Genomic DNA, 19,811 nt, shown 5'->3' with positions numbered 1-19,811 from the left:
ATGTTTTTCCAGATTTGTATATATTGGTTGGTGCCACATGCATGTTGCGTATATGCATGTCGGAGAGTCTGGGATTTATGTTTTTGTTTGAGCTGAAAAGAGTGATGAGAATAGTAAATAAACTGATGATGATGAATATATGTTTTTTTCTTTTCTTTCTTCTCTGATAGTGTGTGTTTGTGTAGTTGAATCTTGTATTGTCATTCGTCATGCATTTACAATACAGGAGGGGTGCATCAGTGCAGGGCAGAGGACAGGACAATGCGTAACGCTAAAACCACTATGAGTCTTTGACAAGACAAGACTAACGTCTAGTCAGGGCTATTGCAGGAGAGTTAGTAGAACAACCTCAAGTGTGTATGACTTTAATTAAATTTTTTCTTTCTTTCTTTTAGGAGTTCTACCATGGCCCCAACCTCTGTGTCTCTTTTTGTGTGTATTTTTTGTTTGAGGAAATAAAAGAAACAAACAATCAACTTATCACTGTAACTTCATTTCAAATGTAAGATTTTTGGTATTTGCAGTTGTTCCTTTCGTTTGTATTTTGTATAGATTCAGCAGTCAGCATAAAATATACATACATAAATCGGAAAGACCCCAAGAAGAGACAGAAAGGATGAAAAGCAGCCCTATTTCACCTGTTTGATGTATAATCTATTCACTGAATACCTAGAAATAATTTTATTTCTAATTTTATAGCTTTGACCTAATCCAATCCGACCATAACTCGCAGCATAATTATTTAATTAAGGGCTAATTTATTTCTTGTGCAAACTGTCTTTTATTTTTCTTTGTCATGTATTCTTTGCGGAAGCATGTACTCACTAATGACAAAGACTGCTACAAGGAATATTAAATTTCACGGAGCTAACGGTACCAGATGAAAACCGTCCTTCAGCTGTAAAGAGATTAGTATCTTCCAAAGCTCTTAGGCTCTTAGCCTTGACGTATGAGCTTGGAAGAAGGATTCTCAGCATGTAACCAAGCATTACGGGTTTGGGATGAGAATGAGGCCGATGTTAACATTGCTTGCTCTTGTACGCTACATTTTTCATAAGTCTTTCCGGTGTAATTAATGTTTATGCAATGGTTAAGAAAGCAAATAAAGAATCCAAAGTCGACCATCAATGTTATAATTATGGTGAACGGCTAAAAACAATTAGTAGGGTGTAGAAGGACAAAGAATTAAAGAGTAATTAAAAATATACAGCAGGACCATCAACTTAGTTAATTGCTACTAATTGATTAATCATAACCATCAAACCGTGACTGACTCTACCTAGCTAGATAGCAAATTAATGGTAGTTGGTTATCAATAATTGAGACATGTTATAATGAGCTAAGAATGCTGAGTCAAGACAACAAGTAGACAAGATGGGAAGCATCATCTGCTTTGCCGTATGCTTCAAAAAAAAAAATCTGCTTTGCCGCTCCTTGTAAAGCTGTAATGTCCTGCATTTAGCTTACTAACTAGGTTGATAATGGACAAGAATCCCAGAGAGATATGCATGTGCTGTGCCCTGTTATAGGCTTCTATTCATGCCCTTGTTCCATAATCATCTGCTAGCTCCTTGCAAAGTCTTGTTATATTTCCTTTCATATGTCATTTCACAGGATGATATATGCCTCCTGACTCCTGAGAAAGAGAGTTTGGCAACTCAATCCATGCGAGTGATATATGGAGATGCAGGAAAGGCTATGTACGGATGGTACAAATCTACGAGACGGATATTAAGATCGATCCACCATATGTGTGACAATTTGCGACTTACTCGCGCTCTGACGTGGATCTTTGACGTACCCGCCGTTAATTCACAGTCCTTCTTAAGGTTAGGGATGAACAATCGGGTGGAGTGAATGTCATTATCAGTCTAGATAGGACTTTCCATGGTAGAACAAGCAATACTTGCGTGTGATGGATGAATCAAGAATTTGGACAATAACCTAAAACCTCACTTCAATTTTGAAAATATCAAATCTGCTAACTAATCAAAGATCAACAACAATAATAAAAGCCACCCACGTTTCATAAATAAACCTTGGACAAGTTAAATTCCCCCAACCCTATTCTACAACATGCTGCTAATTCATAGGCCAAGTCTATGATGTTTTTCATCAGTATAGGAGTGTATTAAACTCAAGTTAATTACTGTATGCGTGTACGTAGTTTTCTAGCAGTAGAAAAGGAACCAACGGCAACTACTGCACAAGAGAAGTAGTGCCCGACTACGCCCATGTATAGGAGGACAAGACACACAGCACCATTAAACAAATGTTTCCAAGAAATTATAGGATCAACATGATATGACATAATGGGATTTCTATGCATGCACTTAGTATATGTATAGTGATACAGCATATTTAAACCCAGGATTGTGTTGGAAACAAGATTCGGCATACATACAGTACAATATAGAGTTTCTCATCAATCTCATCAATCAAGCTATCAGAGAGAAGAATGGGTATTAAGCATTAAGCAGAGAGTACGTAAAAGAGAAGAGAAAAACTTGTTACCAAATCGGGGATTATGGGGATTGTCAATTCAAAGTCATATATTTATTGAATTTGCCTAATAACGCAATTTGAAATGACAATTAATAAAAAGTACTGATCTTCCTAACTAATAGTAGAATAATATAGAGATCAAATCTCGAAATGAACTAGTAGACTATAGACTAGAATTAACCGATTGAGCAAAACAAAATAAAAATCCATACACCTTGATTATATGGAAGTGATAGTTGTATTTGGTTGTTGATGAAAATGAGCTACCATGTCGACATGATTGTTGGTAGTAGTACTAACACCTCCACCACCACCACCAACATGGTGACCAGACAAGGATGATCCTCCGCCGTTGCTATCGACAACCACCCCGGACGACGACGAAGATGTTGTGGCTGTTGCTGTTGTTGTTGGTGGTGTTGGTCTCTTTCTTTTCTTCTTCTCATAAGGTATACCTCTAGCTTTGGCTTGACTTTCTCTAACTTCCCTCAAGTAAATCCTAACAGCTCTAGCTCCAAACGGATTTGATTCTGGTTTTCCACCATTTTCTTCATATGCGGCTCTTAACCGTCCAATAAGTGCATCAAGACTACCCCAAGCTTGTTTCAACGGGCACGTACACGGCGCAGGCGGATTGGGATGGCCAAAGAAAGTACAACCTAAAGTATGCACTTTAGTCTTTCCGAACTGATCCAAGTATTTCATGAACTCAATTACATGAGCTCCACTACACCGCAGTAATGATAATGGTGGCTTATGGTTTTTCAAATACTGCAAGAATGTGTTCCAGTCTCTTCTCTTCTGTGATTCATATCGACTTAGTGGTGCCGCTGCTGCTATGTTCGTTGACGAAGATCTTCCAATAACTCCACCACCACCACCACCACCACCACCACCTGATGTTGCATCCATGACTGCTTTTTGATCTTTTCCTTGAAAATTTGACGAGTTTCTTTATTTATATCTTCTTCTCTAGTCTCTCTTGATTTTCTAGCACTTCTACTCTAACACACAACCATTTAATTCTCCTCTAAGTGTATGTTTTTTGATGATGTGTTGAGCTGCTTTGTGGATTAATATATGTGGTTATGGTTGAACTCTTGTGCCGGTTTCCATAAACTAGTATAGGGTTATGATATATGAAGATAGTGATGATCAGGGTACATAAAGAACTAACTTGCTTGCTTGCTCTTTTTTTGGACTAATGAGGAGGAGGAGAAGTTATCATTCATTTCATACACATGTTTGATAATGATTCAGGATGATTTTTAATGGTGGTTTTGTGGTTTAGAGTTTGTGAGATGGAGAGGGTTTTGAGGAGGGAAGAAATGAATGAGAGAATGAGAGAAGATGAAGAAGAAAAAGAAAGATGAAAGTGGAATTAGATGGGACATAAAAATAAACGATAAAGGGCTATCTATATCTATGTGCTCTCTACTAGGTGTACTAGAGTACTACTATAGTGTAATTTAGTGTAGTTTTTGTATTGGATGAATGGATGGATGGAGTGTGGTTTTAGCGAGTGAGGAGCGTAGACTAAAAAGAAAGAAGAAATCCTATGTGTTTTGAGTGTTTGAGACTAGTGAGTGAGTGAGTGAAATGACCAGCTGGTGGGGTATTATCTTCATTCATACTACTTTCTGTAGGAAGGATACCCGAGAATGACGGACATGATGGATACGCGTCAAACTCCAAAAATCATCCAAGACGGAGGAAAAATATCCTTGATTGGCAAAAGAAAAAATTGCACATCCATCCAAATCCAAAGGGCTAATTTCCTAAGCGCTTGACTGGTTAAGGTGTGCAACCTAGCATGACTTGTAGTTGTAGAATATTCCTACACAAACGTATAAGAGCAACTTCAACGGGCACCATCAAATTACTTGGTACGTCTATCTAAATAGATGGACAAAAAGAGTTTTGGATAGTGGGGAAAGGTTTTTTCCGAAGCAAGATAAGCCGGCCAGTGCTATTTGAGACGACCGGACAACAAAGGGCCGAGACCCGGCTCAATGTGAGCCGGTCGTCTCGAACAACACTGGCAACGGTCGGATTTCCAGCGGCTATATATTTGTACCCTTATAAATAATCAACTCATTCAAACATTCAACTCACATTTCCACTAATTTTTCTCTTGAAATGTCTCATAAGGCAGTTTTTCTTTTCTGTTAAGCAAAATTTGAGGCGGATGCAAATAAGGAAGGAGCAGCGCAAGTTTTAGAAGTTAAACAAGGAAAATATCCCTTTAAAAAGAAAAGCTCCACCAAAACCAGAGGAGAAACAGTTCATGAGCGCGTTGAATGGCAGTTACATCGAATGAAGAAAACCAGGAGGCCAAAGATTGTACTAGTTTAAGATCTTTTTATTGTCAAGTTTATATCTCATTAATGAAAGACCGCACTATTACTTGTTACATTTCCGTACATATACAGTAACTTGATTTCATAACAACAACAATAACATTGAGCATTATGAATGCTAGCTTATACTCTCTTCCGTTTTCTTCTATAAACTTGGCTTGAACCATGGTTTTTTGAAAAACAGATAAACAACAAGTTAGTTAATATGATTTTAATTAAACTATGATGCAGTTGCTCAATGAGGACAAAGATATTAAGATACTCACCAGTTCTTCGTTGCACAATCCAGAATTATCACGTTGAACCATCCATAAAATTTCTGTATAACGTTTGACATCCTTACCAATGAATGCAAATCTTAGTTCGAGGCTCATGTTGTTTCTTAAATATTCATTTTGACGAGCTACAAACCTTTGCAACAATCTTTCCCAAAAATAGCCATTGGTCACATTTCTCGATATAATATGCATCAAACATTAAATAAGAGTAATATCTTCTTCCATAGTAAAGATAGGGAGAGCCCTCCGGGTGCAGTACAGATGTGATTGAGATAGACCATTTTTAAGAATGTTGAAATAAGCTTCGTATTGAAAAGGTTTGTCGTGGGTTTCCTCCAATTATCCGGAGCTGTTTGGATCACTTCAACTTCAGTTACACCAATAAATTTTTCTCGATCAATTTCCCTTAACTGATGAAGGAATGGTGCGACAGAGCGATTAATTGAACAACATCTCGATTTTCGGGCTTCCTCTTTTCTGAGACGAACATTGTGAAAATGTTCTGCCAGAATAACGCCTCTGACATGTCTTCATCGCACATAATATTTTCTGTTATACCAAGAAATTAGTTGACAGAATGACTAATTAATTGAAAACGAGCAGACAATCCAGTAACATCACGATTTCTCAAGTTCCTTATTTCTGCAACGAACATTGCAAAAACTTGTTGCCAGAAAGTCGTTTGCGAAATTCGTAACATTGTGGATATTATTTCTTTTTTGAAAAACATAAGCTGTACAAACTGCCGAATCTTCTTCCAGAAAAAACCTAGGACCGCGAACTCTGATACACATTTGTTGAGATTGAAAGATTTTGAAATTCAATGAAGAAGATTGAAGCAGAAGTATGAAGAATTTGTAGGTGTAGAAGGTGGATAAGGTACGATTTTGGAGTTGAAATCAGCCGAATTTATAGGGATTGAATTCCTAACCGTTGGATGGACTAGTCGTTGTCGGCTCGGTCAAGACCGAACGACTTAGAATGAGACGACCATCGTCTCGGTTGGAACCGAGCCTCGACTCAATATGAGTCGGTCGGCCATGTTTGCGTCGGTCATCTCTGATTGATTCTTTCGAATAAGTTTGAGCCGCAATAAACAAACTCTTTTAATTGAGGGTTTGTCCATCCGTTTTAGTGGTTTGCTAGTCTCATTGTTGGTGCATAATGGGCAAATATGGTGATATACCAGTCCCGTTGGACTTGCTCTAAGAAGGGTTTTTATACAAAAATCTTGAGATTTGATGTAACTAAGAGGAAATAAAAACATGATGATGAATTTTTGGTGGCTGATATATTCCCAGGTATTTTTAGGCCATCAACCTTTTATTTTTTTAAGCGAAATATTGATAAGAAAATAAAAAAAAATGAAAAACAAGTGGGGGCCATGAAGCCAGAATCTCCCGTAGAAAGAAGAAGAAATAAAAAGAAAATTAGATTGATTTGAAGAAAACGAAAATTTAACAAGATCTTATAAAAAATTTACCTAAAAGTTATATTATGGGCTATCAACCTATCCATAGTCAACATACCAAAAATAAATTTAGAAGCATAGCCATTTTTTATTTTTTCTGACGCCCTAGAATGGTGGTCCCTAGATTACATCCAAACTCCTTAAATTGGAATGGATTTCAGCAATTACAGGGTTCGAACCCCTACCTTCGCGGTGGGATGGAGCATGCCAACCACCATAGACATTAAAACATGTCGCATTTGTAGGTGGATAAGTGTCAAACTTCAAAAATCATCTAACACGGAGAAACAAATAATATCATTTAGCACAGGAAAAACAAATAGCGAAAGTATCATGGGCTTGTTGATTGATACGTGAAATCAAGAAACCTATTTTGAGGCATACTATACTTTTTTGAGGCATACTAGATAATGATAAAATAGGGTCACTAAATAAAAAACAACATCACCCCTCATCCACCATTTTTGATAATGGCATAACTACCCTTATATAATTAGTGTAAATGATTATGATTAGAATTGATTAATTATGAATTTTAAGGATTGATTAAACATTAAATTATTAGTGGTGAATTAGTAGAAAAATCAAATTTATGTGAGAGAGTTGGGATTTTTGAGAGGAAGAAGAAGAAGTGAAGAAAAAAAACTTGGGTTTTGACTTTTGAGATTTTAGTGTTTAGAAGTGACCAAAATGTGTGATTCAAATCAGAGGTAAACTTCTATCGAGGTTTAATTTCCTTTTATAAGTTGAATCTCCCAAAAAATTGAATTTAAAAAAATGAATTTTTAAAACCCAGATCTGCTGACCAGATGAACAGTTCGGCTGATAACTTTTGAGCCGAACCTCTGTTTTTTTGAAATTATACCTAGGTTCGGATGATAATTTGTCAGCCGAACCTAGGTATAATTTCAAAAAAAACATAGGTTCGGCTTAAAAGTTATCAGCCGAACTTCACTCAGAAACTGAATCATCCACTAGGTTCTGCTTGAAAAATTGAGGTTCGGCTGGAAAATTGAGGTGCGGGTGAAAATATTGTAAAGTCGCATTAGCCGAACATAGTGTTTCTCTAAATCATACACTAAGTTCGGCTCAAAATTAATACTGCAAGATCAGCCGAACTGATCTTCTGAAAACCCTAATTTCATCTTTGAAATCATATTCTACCGATCAAACAAAATAAAATCAATCAAAAACAAGATGGGTTTGTTACGCATGCATTCTAAAATACATCTAAGAGCAATTGAGATTTGGATTTCGCATTCCAACATCGCTCACTTCGATTCGTGTTTCCTTTGTTTGATTAATTTCTTTATTGAATTGGAGTCCTAGATGTTTAAGTTTAAAGTTTATTTTGATTTTTAATTTTAGGTTTTTGAGGATAAGGGAACTATGATAAATTGAAATTATTTAGAGATATATAGGTAATTACATTATCTTTAGACATACCTTATAAACCCACCCTAAATAATATAATGGATGTGTATGTCTCAAAATAGGTTTCGAAATCAAGGGCAGAGCCATCCATGCCAAACCTAGATTGGGGTGCAAAATTGGCTTGGGAGCCCATTTTTTGAACTTATAAACTATAAAGGGCTAAAATAGACTTGCATTAACTTTAACACTAGTTTAGGCTGGGTGGGCAACTGCTTTTCTTGCCATAAGATTCGCTTTCCCCCTGCGTCCAATTGTCGTGCAACCTAGCATGATCTGTTAAAAGTTCATCACTTTTCTTGATACAAAAAATTTATTAAGAAAAGAAAAACAAAAATACGAGGGAACATAACCTCATGAGAAAAGAAGAAGAAATCAAAAAAAAAAAAAAAATTGGAAAAAGCAAAAGAAATTACATCATCTAGCTCGTATAAAATGATTTATCCGGACTTTTTTTTTTTGATGAGCTATCAAGTAATTGTCTTGTTTTGATTTAGAACTTGTTTGTTTGCAGCTGACTCGGCGTCTGAATCTGAGTCAACCCCTGACTCGGACCGAGTCAGCAGTCAGACCGTTTGTTTTCCATTTTGAGTCAGATCGGACTCGACCTATGACTCAGACATAACCCCTGAGTCGGACTCATTTGAATCAGGTAACAAAATATCCCTGACTCATGGGACCAAACTACTGACTCACTTATTTCCGAGTCAGATGAGTCAGATCTGACTCAAAACAAACATATCGACTCAGATCCAGATAATTCAGATCCAGACGACTCAGATGAGTCAGGAGTAAACAAACATGGTGTTAGTAATTTTCTTTATAACACCCTGCAAAACATGTTAAAAATCATTCGATAGGGGAGAAAGAGTATCCTCGGCACCATGTTCTCGAATCCAGATAATGATAAAAACATCTCATATGAAAAGATTTGTGCATTGAATTGTAGGTATATCTAAAAATCTTACCGCTTACTAAAAGACGTATATATGCATGTGGTAACTTTTTATGTTTTTTTTTTGTTAATTTTTACATTTTGCATAACTAGTGGGTCCAGATAATCCATTATGCTAGTCCCATGTTATGCTTTCACGAATCAAATGAACCAACAAGATTTCAGAACTCTACTTATTCAGATTATGGAGAACATATAGCCATACACTTTAACCTATTTTTTCCCAAAAAAGGTTGATTCTTCTTCTGTAGTTAGGAAAAATACGCCATTAATAAGCCCAAATAGTTAGCCAAAGGAAAGAAAAAAGAAAAAACCAATTCTGATGCAAATGCGATTCAACCAAATGGAATTATAACCACTAAATGTTTAAGCATCTGTCGGGCACTTACATGTCCTTAGCAGAAATGCGACCCATTAATTAACCGCTCACCCTAAGGGTTGGTTTAAGCTTAAACTTCCATTTGGAAAATCATGGCTGCTAATGGGGGTGTTAGTTTACCGTGGAAGATATTTAATTATGTATATAATTTCTAATTTGTCGTACATAGAATTTGGTATCCTTCCCAATGGACATGTATCCCTATTAACAGTGTTGCAAAAGATGGATCAATAATAGATGGAAACCATGATAAAAAAAAAAATTTACTCCAATGTGTAGGGCAGTATTGCATCATCCATTGTTATTCTCTACGATAAGTTTTGCAACGTGAACCGAAAAATATGGTGCTTCTCTTTCATGGCGTTGTTCTACATCATCAAGCTCAGCCTCTCAATCGCTTCAGTCTTTGATTGATTCAGTTTGAGAGTATGCTACAACTAGACTTCTTTGTTGTCCAAGGACGGATCTTTGGCCCTTCCCCTTGAGGTCGGGATTTATTGGTCAGTGAAGTCTGGATTTTAATCGCTATTTAGAAGTTTTTAATTTTTTATTTACTTTGACCTATGATGATTGGTAGATCCAAAGAGAGAACTTCAAGAATGAGAAACATAATATTGAATAGAGACGGGGGAGATTCTTTCAATGAGGATCAAAGTGCAGAGGATTCCGGTGGTGCTAAAGATCCAGAAAACAGGTTCTTCCAGTTAGAGACGAAATCTTTCTCAATTGAGATATCGTACTTTGGGAGCACAAAAACTGTGAAGATAACTAAAAAGGGGAAGAAACGGGTACTGAGCCTGGTTGGGTTTTCATCCAAGGATGATATCATGGATGAAAAATACACTGGAATTATTATTGACAGAGGATTTGGCTGAGAATAAATGGAGGGAAAGAGTTGAAGAAGATGTTTATCATGCTCATATTCGGAAAAATAAAGAAGGATCATATCTATGTGTATCTAGATTTAAGAGGGGTGGTGAAGGTAGATTTTTTAGTTTACGCTTTCCTAGTGGAGAATGTAACCAATGTCGGGTTATTTATTTCTCAAGTGCTGGATTTTTTTGTCCCCAAAAAGGCTTCTTATGGAAAATTGGTAGCTTACAATCAAACAGTGATTATCCAAGTTTGGATACTAGAATGATACCAGGGGAGTAATCAAAATCTCAAAAAATATTGGCTGGGGGAAAGTTGCTAGACTGATCAAGAGAAAATTTGGTTGGAATCGATATCTGAAAATGGATGAAGTCAATAAATTAACTCACGACATTGGTCCAACTAGAAGATTCTGAATGGAAAAGACTTTGGAAACCAGAAATTTGGGAGGAAGATGTTATCATTATCAAGATTTATAAATGACAAGTATGATTAGTATAGGAGCTAGCTGAAGATGCTATTGATATTCTAGTCAGAGAACTTGATTGCAAAATAGAAAAGTTACCTTTTACTTATCTTGGAATATCGATTGGTGCACATTGGAGAAGCGCTTCAATTTGGGAGCAGGTTTTAGTGAGAATGGAGCAAAAGTTAGCAACTTGGAAAAAGAGGATGTTGAATAAAGCTGACAGGATTTTTCTTATCAAGAGTTGTCTTTCTAATTTACGTGTTTACTACTTATGTTTATTTCATTTTCCAATAAGTATTAAGAAGAAAATAATAAACATCATGAGAAAATTCTTGTGGGGTGCGGCGGAAAGTAGAAAGATGTTAGTGTGAGTGGCTTGGACGAACATTTGTATGCCTAAGGAGAATGGAGGCCTAAGGGTAAGAATTTTAAGAAATATTAATCACACTTTAATGGTGAAGTGGATTTGGAGATATGCGAAGAATAAAATCAATTTATGGAGAAAGATAATGCATCAGAAATCTAAAAGTAATAGAGAAGTACCAATGCCTAATCTAGACAATCAACCACAATGCAGGAGTCTGTGGAAGACTATCGTGAACTTGGTTCCAGATGCTCAAAACATTGCTCAATCTACGGCGAGGAATGATAAACGGATTAGATTTTAGAACGACAAATGGATGGATAGAGGATGTTTGAAAAACCTTTTCCCGATGGTGTTTAAAGTTGTTCAAGATAAATATGCCACTATTGCTGATATGGTATACTTCAATGGCTGAAAATGTTCTTTCAAGAAAGTTTTGAATACGTACGAATAGTTGAAATGAGACTTACTCAGAAGAGACCTTGCAAACGTCCCTGAGTTGGTAAATAAAGACGATGAGTTGATGATAATGAAGAATTTCAACACTCACAATGTTATGATGTTTTAGCCGGAGACTTCGCTTCTTGTAACTTCGAGAAATATTTACGGAAGAACAACATCCCACACAAAGTCAATTTTATTCTTTGGGAAACTTTTCACATTTCTTTACCAAGCGGAGATATATTAAGTCATAGAGGTATAAAAAATGAAAGTCACCAGTGTGTTTTATGTATCACTGAAAGAGAAACAACTGATCACATGTTTATGCACTATTCTTTCTCTTTTGGGATATGGGATTACTTCTTCAAAGCATTCAAGATATCGTGGCCTATATATGCCGAAGAAGTTATTCCAATTTCTTGAACTTGGTGTACGAATGTTTTGTATGAGAAAGGCAAAGATGTTTGGAGGATTATTCATTATGTATGCTGGATACTCTGTAAGGAGAGATTTGAGAGAGTTTTTGGAGGAAGAATGAAGAATGCAGTTGAGATAATTTATCATGTCAAAATGCTTGTGGTTTTATGGTCTTGCGAATCTGACACTTTCAAATATATTGATACTATTCTTATTTGGAGCAGATGGGAGACTCTAATGAGCGAAGGAATGAGCTAATCATGTCTTGAAAAATATTCATTAGTTTCTGCACTTTTTATCTGCATAGTACATTTTCTTCACCATTTTCTTTATTTGTAGACTCAGTTTTTTTGGGAATAACTGCAGTATGTTGGCTCTACACTAGCAGACTTCTCCACAGTCACCTTCTCTGTGGTCACCAGTTTTAATCTCTATAGTCTCCTTCTCTGCAGACTCATTTCTATTGAGATCAACTGCAGTCTGTAGGTTCTACACCAGTTGGCTTATCTGCAGTCACCATAGTCATATCTGCAGTCTTTTGGCTTTACATCAACAGTTCCCAATTATATCTCTTCTCTGCAGTCTGTTGTCTGATGTTTTTGGTTCATGTACCGATTCTCCATGTGCAGGTTTCTGTATTGTTTCACAACTGTCCTGAAATATTAGTCAGGCGACATTTTTGGGTCTTATTGAATGGATGTTGACACGTTATATCATGTTTTGAAGTTTTCGGTCTTAGGTCATTGAGTATCTGAAGTTTCAGTGTTGTTTTTGGTTGGCTTGGCCATCTTTTTTAATATAACCTTTTCTTTCGAAAGAAAAAATCATTCATTGTTAGTCCTAGTCCTAGGAATTCTTGTTGCATCCTCGATTGGTTAAACTTTGTTAGTCTTTTTTTAGTCGAGGATCTGACTTCATTTAAATGAAGTGATATTAAAAAGTTATGGAATAGGTTGTTTGTTTTAGAAATGTTCGATGACACGTAAGAAGTTATCAAGAATCCAATGTACTTGAAACCTTTATTTCTCTCTCTTGGAAAACTCAAAACTTTCTTTCTCTCAGAACTTTTCAAAACCCTAGCAACTTGGGCCTTCTCCTGCTTGGATCGGCTCCCTTGAAGCATATCTGAGCAGGAGAAGATCAACCCATCTTAAACCTCTGCTTGATCTCCTCTATTTGCTTTGTTTTTGCTGTTTTTTTCAGTTTCTGGGTTTGAATATGACAGTTTTAGATTCAAACATGACTGCATTTAGGTTTATCTTTGTTATTATTACCTCTTTTCTTTATTACTATCTTTGGTTTTTTTCTTTATTACTATCTTTGGTTTTATTTCTTGTTTTCTTATTCTAAGGCTTGTTTTACCTTACTTTAGATTTGATTTCAGCAATAATTATAAGCAATACTAACCTTTTTTTTAATTTTGGGTTTTTCTGTTTTGAGATTAAGGTTTTTTTCATCACTCCGGAGAAGACTTGCTCAAGTGGAAGATGCTTCACTATAGAGAAAAATCAAATACAATAACAATGAGAACACCATCATCTCTAACTAAGGAAACAAATACAGCTACAACAAGATCAAAAGCTTCTACAATTTCATCAGTTCCAAATGTTAACAAGACTTCAACGCAAGGCGATTCACTCTGATCTAGACCTCTAAAGACCTATCTAGAAAACCTATGTTACTTTAGACACTGTTACTGTAGTCTTTGTTACTTTTATTTTTGTATATATCGTTATTTTCAAAACGTTAGTTCATGTACCCTCGCAGGTTTACATGTTCTTAAAAACACTGGTTTAGATCTGATCCAATCACTGCTTTGTGCAGTAATACAAAAATTAGGCCCTTTGATGTGATTTGGTTTTTTAGGTATTTTGAAATGGCTTTAATGTCTATAAGGATATGATGGTTAGTCAAGAATCGGTGGAGTTACAATAGATTCGATGATTGTATGATGATTTTAAAAAAAAAATCATGTAATGATTTCCGATTACTAAAATCGGCTAGGTGAATGAATCGCTTGAGGTTCCCCTCTTTTATGAAAAAAGAGTCAAGAATTAGTTTGAAATCAAAATTTAGAATGCCTAGTAAAAACTTATGCTTCTTGTTACGGAGTAGTCTGCTACTTCTTGTTGTGGAGTAGTCTGCTAATTTCTCATTATGAAGTTTGAAATGTTCATGCATAATAACTTTTGGATTTACATAACTGTGACCGGTACCAATAATCAGATGGCGCCTTAAATGATAATCACAATATACTACCGTTACCAATAGGGAGTCAAATTCCAAACCACATACCACAAGAAAATTAAAGAATTAATTAACCAAAGAAATTTTGATAAATACTTTATTTTTGAAAAGAGAAAAAAACAAATTATTTTTTTACTCGGTTAGAGAAAAACAAATTAAGAATCCATAAAAGATCATGCAATGATGTTACCTATCAACTTGAATTTATATAATATTATTATATTTCCTATCTAAGTGATCACTAAATCTAAATCATTATTTTTCAATGATTATAAATTAAAATTTATGATTATCTTATTGTCCAAATTAAATCTCATGTGGTTGCACAAAATTTAGATTTTTGTTTTCAATGTCTGGTAAATTAGGTGGTTAAAAAATCTATCATTAAATGTTTATTCCACGATCAAAAAAATTGTTTTCTATCAATCAAAGGGAAAAACAAATTTCTTCATCTAGGAAATTTTTTCTTCCTGTCTCCACTTTTCTTTTCCTGATTTTTTTTCGGGGGAGAGACACATATTTGTGGAAGGATGAAAATATTATTTAAAAACGATAAATAAAAATTTTATCTGAATTCCATGAACTACTGTTAACCAAACGACAATGCATATATAAGTAGAAAAACAACGAATACTTTGCATTTTCACACAAAATATAGTTCGATTTTCACACTTCAATTATATTTGTTAAAAAGATTCGACTCATATCAATATAAAGTTTTTTCACTTTCAAAGTCTATATTACAAAAAAAAAAAATCAATAAAAAATTAGAAAAATCATTGATTTTGTCTCCACCCATACTTTTTCTTTCTTGTAATTTCAAATACAAGCATTTGTTATGGGTGGATGCAATGCCTTTTTGACATAATATTTCAAGTCATGATGCATGGAATAATTAAAATTTATGCATTCCCGCAACGTGTCAGAATATCCTTCGATGTTTTGCCGACATTTCAAAGATAAATATTTATCTAATCTTGATTTTTCGGTGTGCAATTTCTTTACAATCTTCCCTGTGGCGTCTTCATTATTCTTTTCCTCTTTGTTTTTCATATCTAGTGCATGTACCATATTTTTTTAAATGTCGCAACAAATCGGATGGGTCATGTTTCTACCAAACAAATAATTCCTTCTTGCCCCCATATCAGACGTGATGCTGCTTATCAGTTATTACCAAAACCTTATTATATATGACTATTGCCAATTGGTCCACTCACCACCTCCTCCCACCACTTCATCATCGTCTCCAAGTCCTAAATGGTGCATGGAGAAGGTGTGGGCAAGGAGATGCACCCACCATTTTCATTAATCTTGTCAATAACCTAATGGTGTCCACTAGCTCCTCCATTGATATTCATATTTGATGTGATGATGTTGAGTGTTTTATTATTATGGCTTTTGGGCGGCTAAAGAGTTCTTCTAAATGACAAAAAACATACTGGATGTGGAGCCATTCATCTTTGCTGATATGATTTCATGGGAAGAAACATATGTTACTAAATGCTAACCTGGTAAGTCTAGGTTGCTATCATTTTGTTGGGCTCTGTAATACATTCACTACTTCTCTTCCCTTTTCCTCTGCAGGCTGCAGCTGGTGCTGTGTTTCTTAGTGGCCCACTAGGGTACTCCACTAAATTAAGAATTATAAATTGATAAGATGGGATACCCATGGGCTTGTTGTTTTTCTCTTCTTAAAACAAGAATATGTTAGTGAAAATTAAATTACATATATGTAACAGGGTTTTTAAATTAGTGACTCCTTTTTCATTTTTGAGAATCGACTCATACGTTAAATCGTGCATTAGCGATTTATTGTGGATCATTAAGTCTCTATATACGTTAATGTTAGTCTGATAAAAAGGAAAAAACTAACACTAATAAGTATGTAAACGCTAAAAAATAACTTATTATAGAAATAGTGGTCAGAATTGATTTTTATATTATTGGTGACCTAACTTGTACGAGTTTGTATATCGTGATTTGCAGAATCATGCTAGTCTCTGTTCGAAAATGCTATATAATCCCCAACCCCATCCCCACTCCCTTCCACTACGTACCCATGTGTTGTAGGATCAGAATCTCGCAGCAATAATGCTTCAGCGAAATTATTAACAACACAACACGGCAGTGTCGCAGAACAACTTCAGAAACGACATAATAAACGACATCAGCCAAATCATGAGAAAAGTGTGACGATCCTGCGAAAATAAGGAAGTTTGCGAAAATGAACATTTGCAAAGTTGCGAAAGTACCGCAAGAAAAATCCGAAAATAAAGGTTAGATTAGCTGTCATCCACTATGTAAAGCTCTATATAAAGAGCCGATCAGCTGTAAGGAAGAGAGAGATCTTTTTTGAGTGAGAAGCAAGTAAATAGGAGAGAGAAAATTTAGAGCAGAGGTTATTCTTGATTCCTTTATCTTTTCTTGTAAGATTATTTAAAGATTCATCAATAAAATTAAGATTGTTAATCTAAAAATGAGTTGAATGTTAATGAAATCTTGTGAGGGGTGTAGTGTAGGATTTCCTGCAACTACATAATGGCGCTAGAAACAGGGACTGGAGATTGAAAACTGAAGATTGTTGTTGAGATTGTTCAAATCAAGAAAGTGATTAAACAAATCAGTGAACTAGTTAAAAGAAAAATGATTAGAGTCAATGAAGATGACAAAAGATTGGAGTGTAATATGATAAGAAAAACAATGGTTAATGAATTCCATGAAAACATCAAAGGAAGGATACATAAACGAGATTTTGAAGGAAGAAAGGTTATGGCGGTAGAAAAAACATCACCCTTGAAAGATTGGGAAAAGCAAAAAATCACATTCATGGCAGCAGAAATACCAAAAGAAAATTTGAGCCACACATCTCCATTGGTTATTACAGTACCTATTACACGAAAAGAGAAGGGGACAACAACAAAATCCATTAAAAGAATGGATATTGAACAGATTTTTACTCGATACAGGAAGTTCAGTGGATATAATATTCTATCATGCGTTCAAAGGAATGGGATTCAAAGATGAAGAAATGTCTTGTTCAACTTATCTTGTTCATGGCTTTGGAAAATCCACAACAAAACCTAAAGGAGAAATAGTGGTGTGAATTCCACTAGGAGAGATCGAAACACAAGGGACATTATGCGTAGTGGATATAGAATCACCATATAACATGCTGTTGGGGAGGCCATGGATACACGCAATTAAAGTTGTAGCATCAACGTTGCATCAATGCATCAGGTTCCCCATGCCAAATGGAGTAGGTGAAATTAGAGGATATATTGACAACGCGAAATTATGTTATCAAATTGAAGTCAAGCATTATGAAGGACGAGCAAAAAAGCGACAATTTCGCAGAAAAATAGCAAAGGAGGCAAAGAAAGAAGAAGAATTTAGAGTGTACATGAAAAGAGCAAAAGAAGGTAAAGGAATACCCAACGAAATTTAGGAGGAAGGAGATGGACTTGCGAAGATGATAAAAGAGCCAACACAAATGGGAGAACCCAAGGCCAGTTACACTGCGGAAGAACCAACAAAAGAAGTAAATGTTGGGACTATAGAATAACCCCTAATACTGAGGATTGGAACAAGATGGATGCAGAAGAGGAAGAAAGAAATGTTAATCTTTTGCGGAAATATAAAGATATTTTCGCGGGGAGCATGGATGAGATACCTGGAATAGATCCGTCAATTGCATGTCATAAGTTGGAGATTAACAAGAATGTGAGACCATTTAAACAGAGAACAAGAAAAATCGCAACGACCTACCATCCTCAAATAGAAGAAGAATTACAGAAAATGCTTGAGGCGGGAATTATAAGAGAAGCTAAATACCCAGAGTGGATAGCAAACATGGTTGTTGTTCCAAAGAAAAATAAAGGGATAAGAATTTGCATAGATTTCACTGATTTAAACAAAGCTTTCCCTAAAGATAGTTTTCCATTGCCGGATATTCCTCAAATGGTTGAATCAGCAGCGGGAAATGATAGAGTGTCTTCTTTAGATGGGTACAAAGGTTATAACCAAATCCTCTCGCTGAAGAAGATCAAGAGCATACTGCTTTTTTTCGCTCCAAGAGGTTTATACTGTTATACAAAAATGCCGTTTGGTTTGCGAAATGCAGGAGCAACATATCAAAGAATGGTAGAGAAGGTGTTCGCGAAATGGATACAAAAAACATTAGAGGTGTACGTGGATGACATGTTGGTGAAGAGTAAAGAAGCCAAAGATCATGTACAAGATTTGAGGGAGATTTTTGAACAGATGCAGCATCATAACATTAAACTGAACCCTGAAAAATGCATTTTTGGTGTTGCATCGGGAAAATTTTTAGGCTACATTGTTTCAAAATAAGGAATACAAGTTGATCCAGAAAAGGTACAAGCAGTTCGTGACATGCCAACACCAGCAACGATAAAGGATATACAAAAATTGAACGGACTTTTAGCTTCGCTAGGAAGATTCATTTCGCGATCATCAGACAAATGTAAATATTTTTTTAACATACTCAAGAAGGGTGCGAAATTCAAATGGACTGATGAATGTGAAAAAGCTTTTCAAGGGATCAAAGAACACTTCATGAATACATCTATTTTACAAAAGGCAGAACCAGGAGAAGAACTATTGATCTATGTTGCGACAACATCACATGCTTTAAGTGTCGTGTTATTGCGAACGGACGCAGGAGTGGAAAAGCCCATTTATTACATCAGCAAAACATTTAATGCTGCAGAGAGGAATGATTCAAAGATTGAGAATCTAATTTTAGCATTAGTATACGCCGCATTTAAACTTCGCATATATTTTAAAGCACACAAAATAAGGGTGCTAACAAAAGTACCAATTGAATCAGTGATGAAGAATTCAAAAAGATCAGGTAGGGTGGAGAGATGGAATGCACAAGTAGGACATTTCGAAATCAAATATGAAATATTATCTTCACCAAAATCACAAGTTGTCGCAGATTTCTTAGCAGAATTTCCTTTAGAAGATGATGAAGCGGTGGAGGAGATGATGGATATAGAAGAAGAACATGGAGATCCAAAAGACTTATTAACAGAACCAAATAGATGGGAGATATTGGTAAATGGATCATCAAATGGGGAAAGCAATGGGGTTGGAATTGTTTTAATTTCACCAGAAGGAGCGAAGATGGCTTTTTCATTCAGATTGGAATTCGTATCCACTAATAACGAAACGGAATATGAAGTTGAGGTACATGCCTTAAAGTTCGCAATAGAAATGAAACTAGAAAATGCCAGAATCACTAGTGATTCGCAGCTAGTTATTCGCCAAATAAAGGGAGAGTACACTACAAATGAACCATCCTTGAAGAAATACAAGAAACTCGTTGAAGAATTGTCAGCGAAAATCCCAAAGATAAAATGGAGGCACATTTCAAGGAAGGATAACAGACTGCAGACGCTTTTGCTTTCATCTCAAGCATGATGACAGATCCAACTGCGAGATGCATAAAAATACAGACACTTCTGTCACCATCAATCAATAAAGAAGAAGAAGAAGAGAACGTAATGATGATAGAAGGTGGAGAAGAAGAACAAACGAACAATATCGCAGATTGGAGAACAAAACTTCATGCATATTTGGCGAAAGGAGAAACACCA

At 35.6% G+C, this 19,811-nt stretch overlaps 1 protein-coding gene across 1 annotated transcript; it reads right to left on the bottom strand.

Moving 5' to 3' along the window:
- Positions 1-2,534: 2,534 nt before the first annotated feature.
- Positions 2,535-3,990, bottom strand: LOC113284194 (protein LIGHT-DEPENDENT SHORT HYPOCOTYLS 4-like). The gene has a single exon (XM_026533609.1). It carries the CDS (start codon positions 3,415-3,417, stop codon positions 2,725-2,727), a length of 693 nt encoding a protein of 230 aa, XP_026389394.1. The 5' UTR covers positions 3,418-3,990; the 3' UTR covers positions 2,535-2,724.
- Positions 3,991-19,811: the final 15,821 nt, after the last annotated feature.

The sequence above is a fragment of the Papaver somniferum genome, chromosome 5 (genome assembly GCF_003573695.1).
Source record: "Papaver somniferum cultivar HN1 chromosome 5, ASM357369v1, whole genome shotgun sequence".
Taxonomy (NCBI): domain Eukaryota; kingdom Viridiplantae; phylum Streptophyta; class Magnoliopsida; order Ranunculales; family Papaveraceae; genus Papaver; species Papaver somniferum.
Note: the sequence above shows the minus strand (reverse complement) of the source record. Positions and strands in the feature narration are given on the sequence as shown.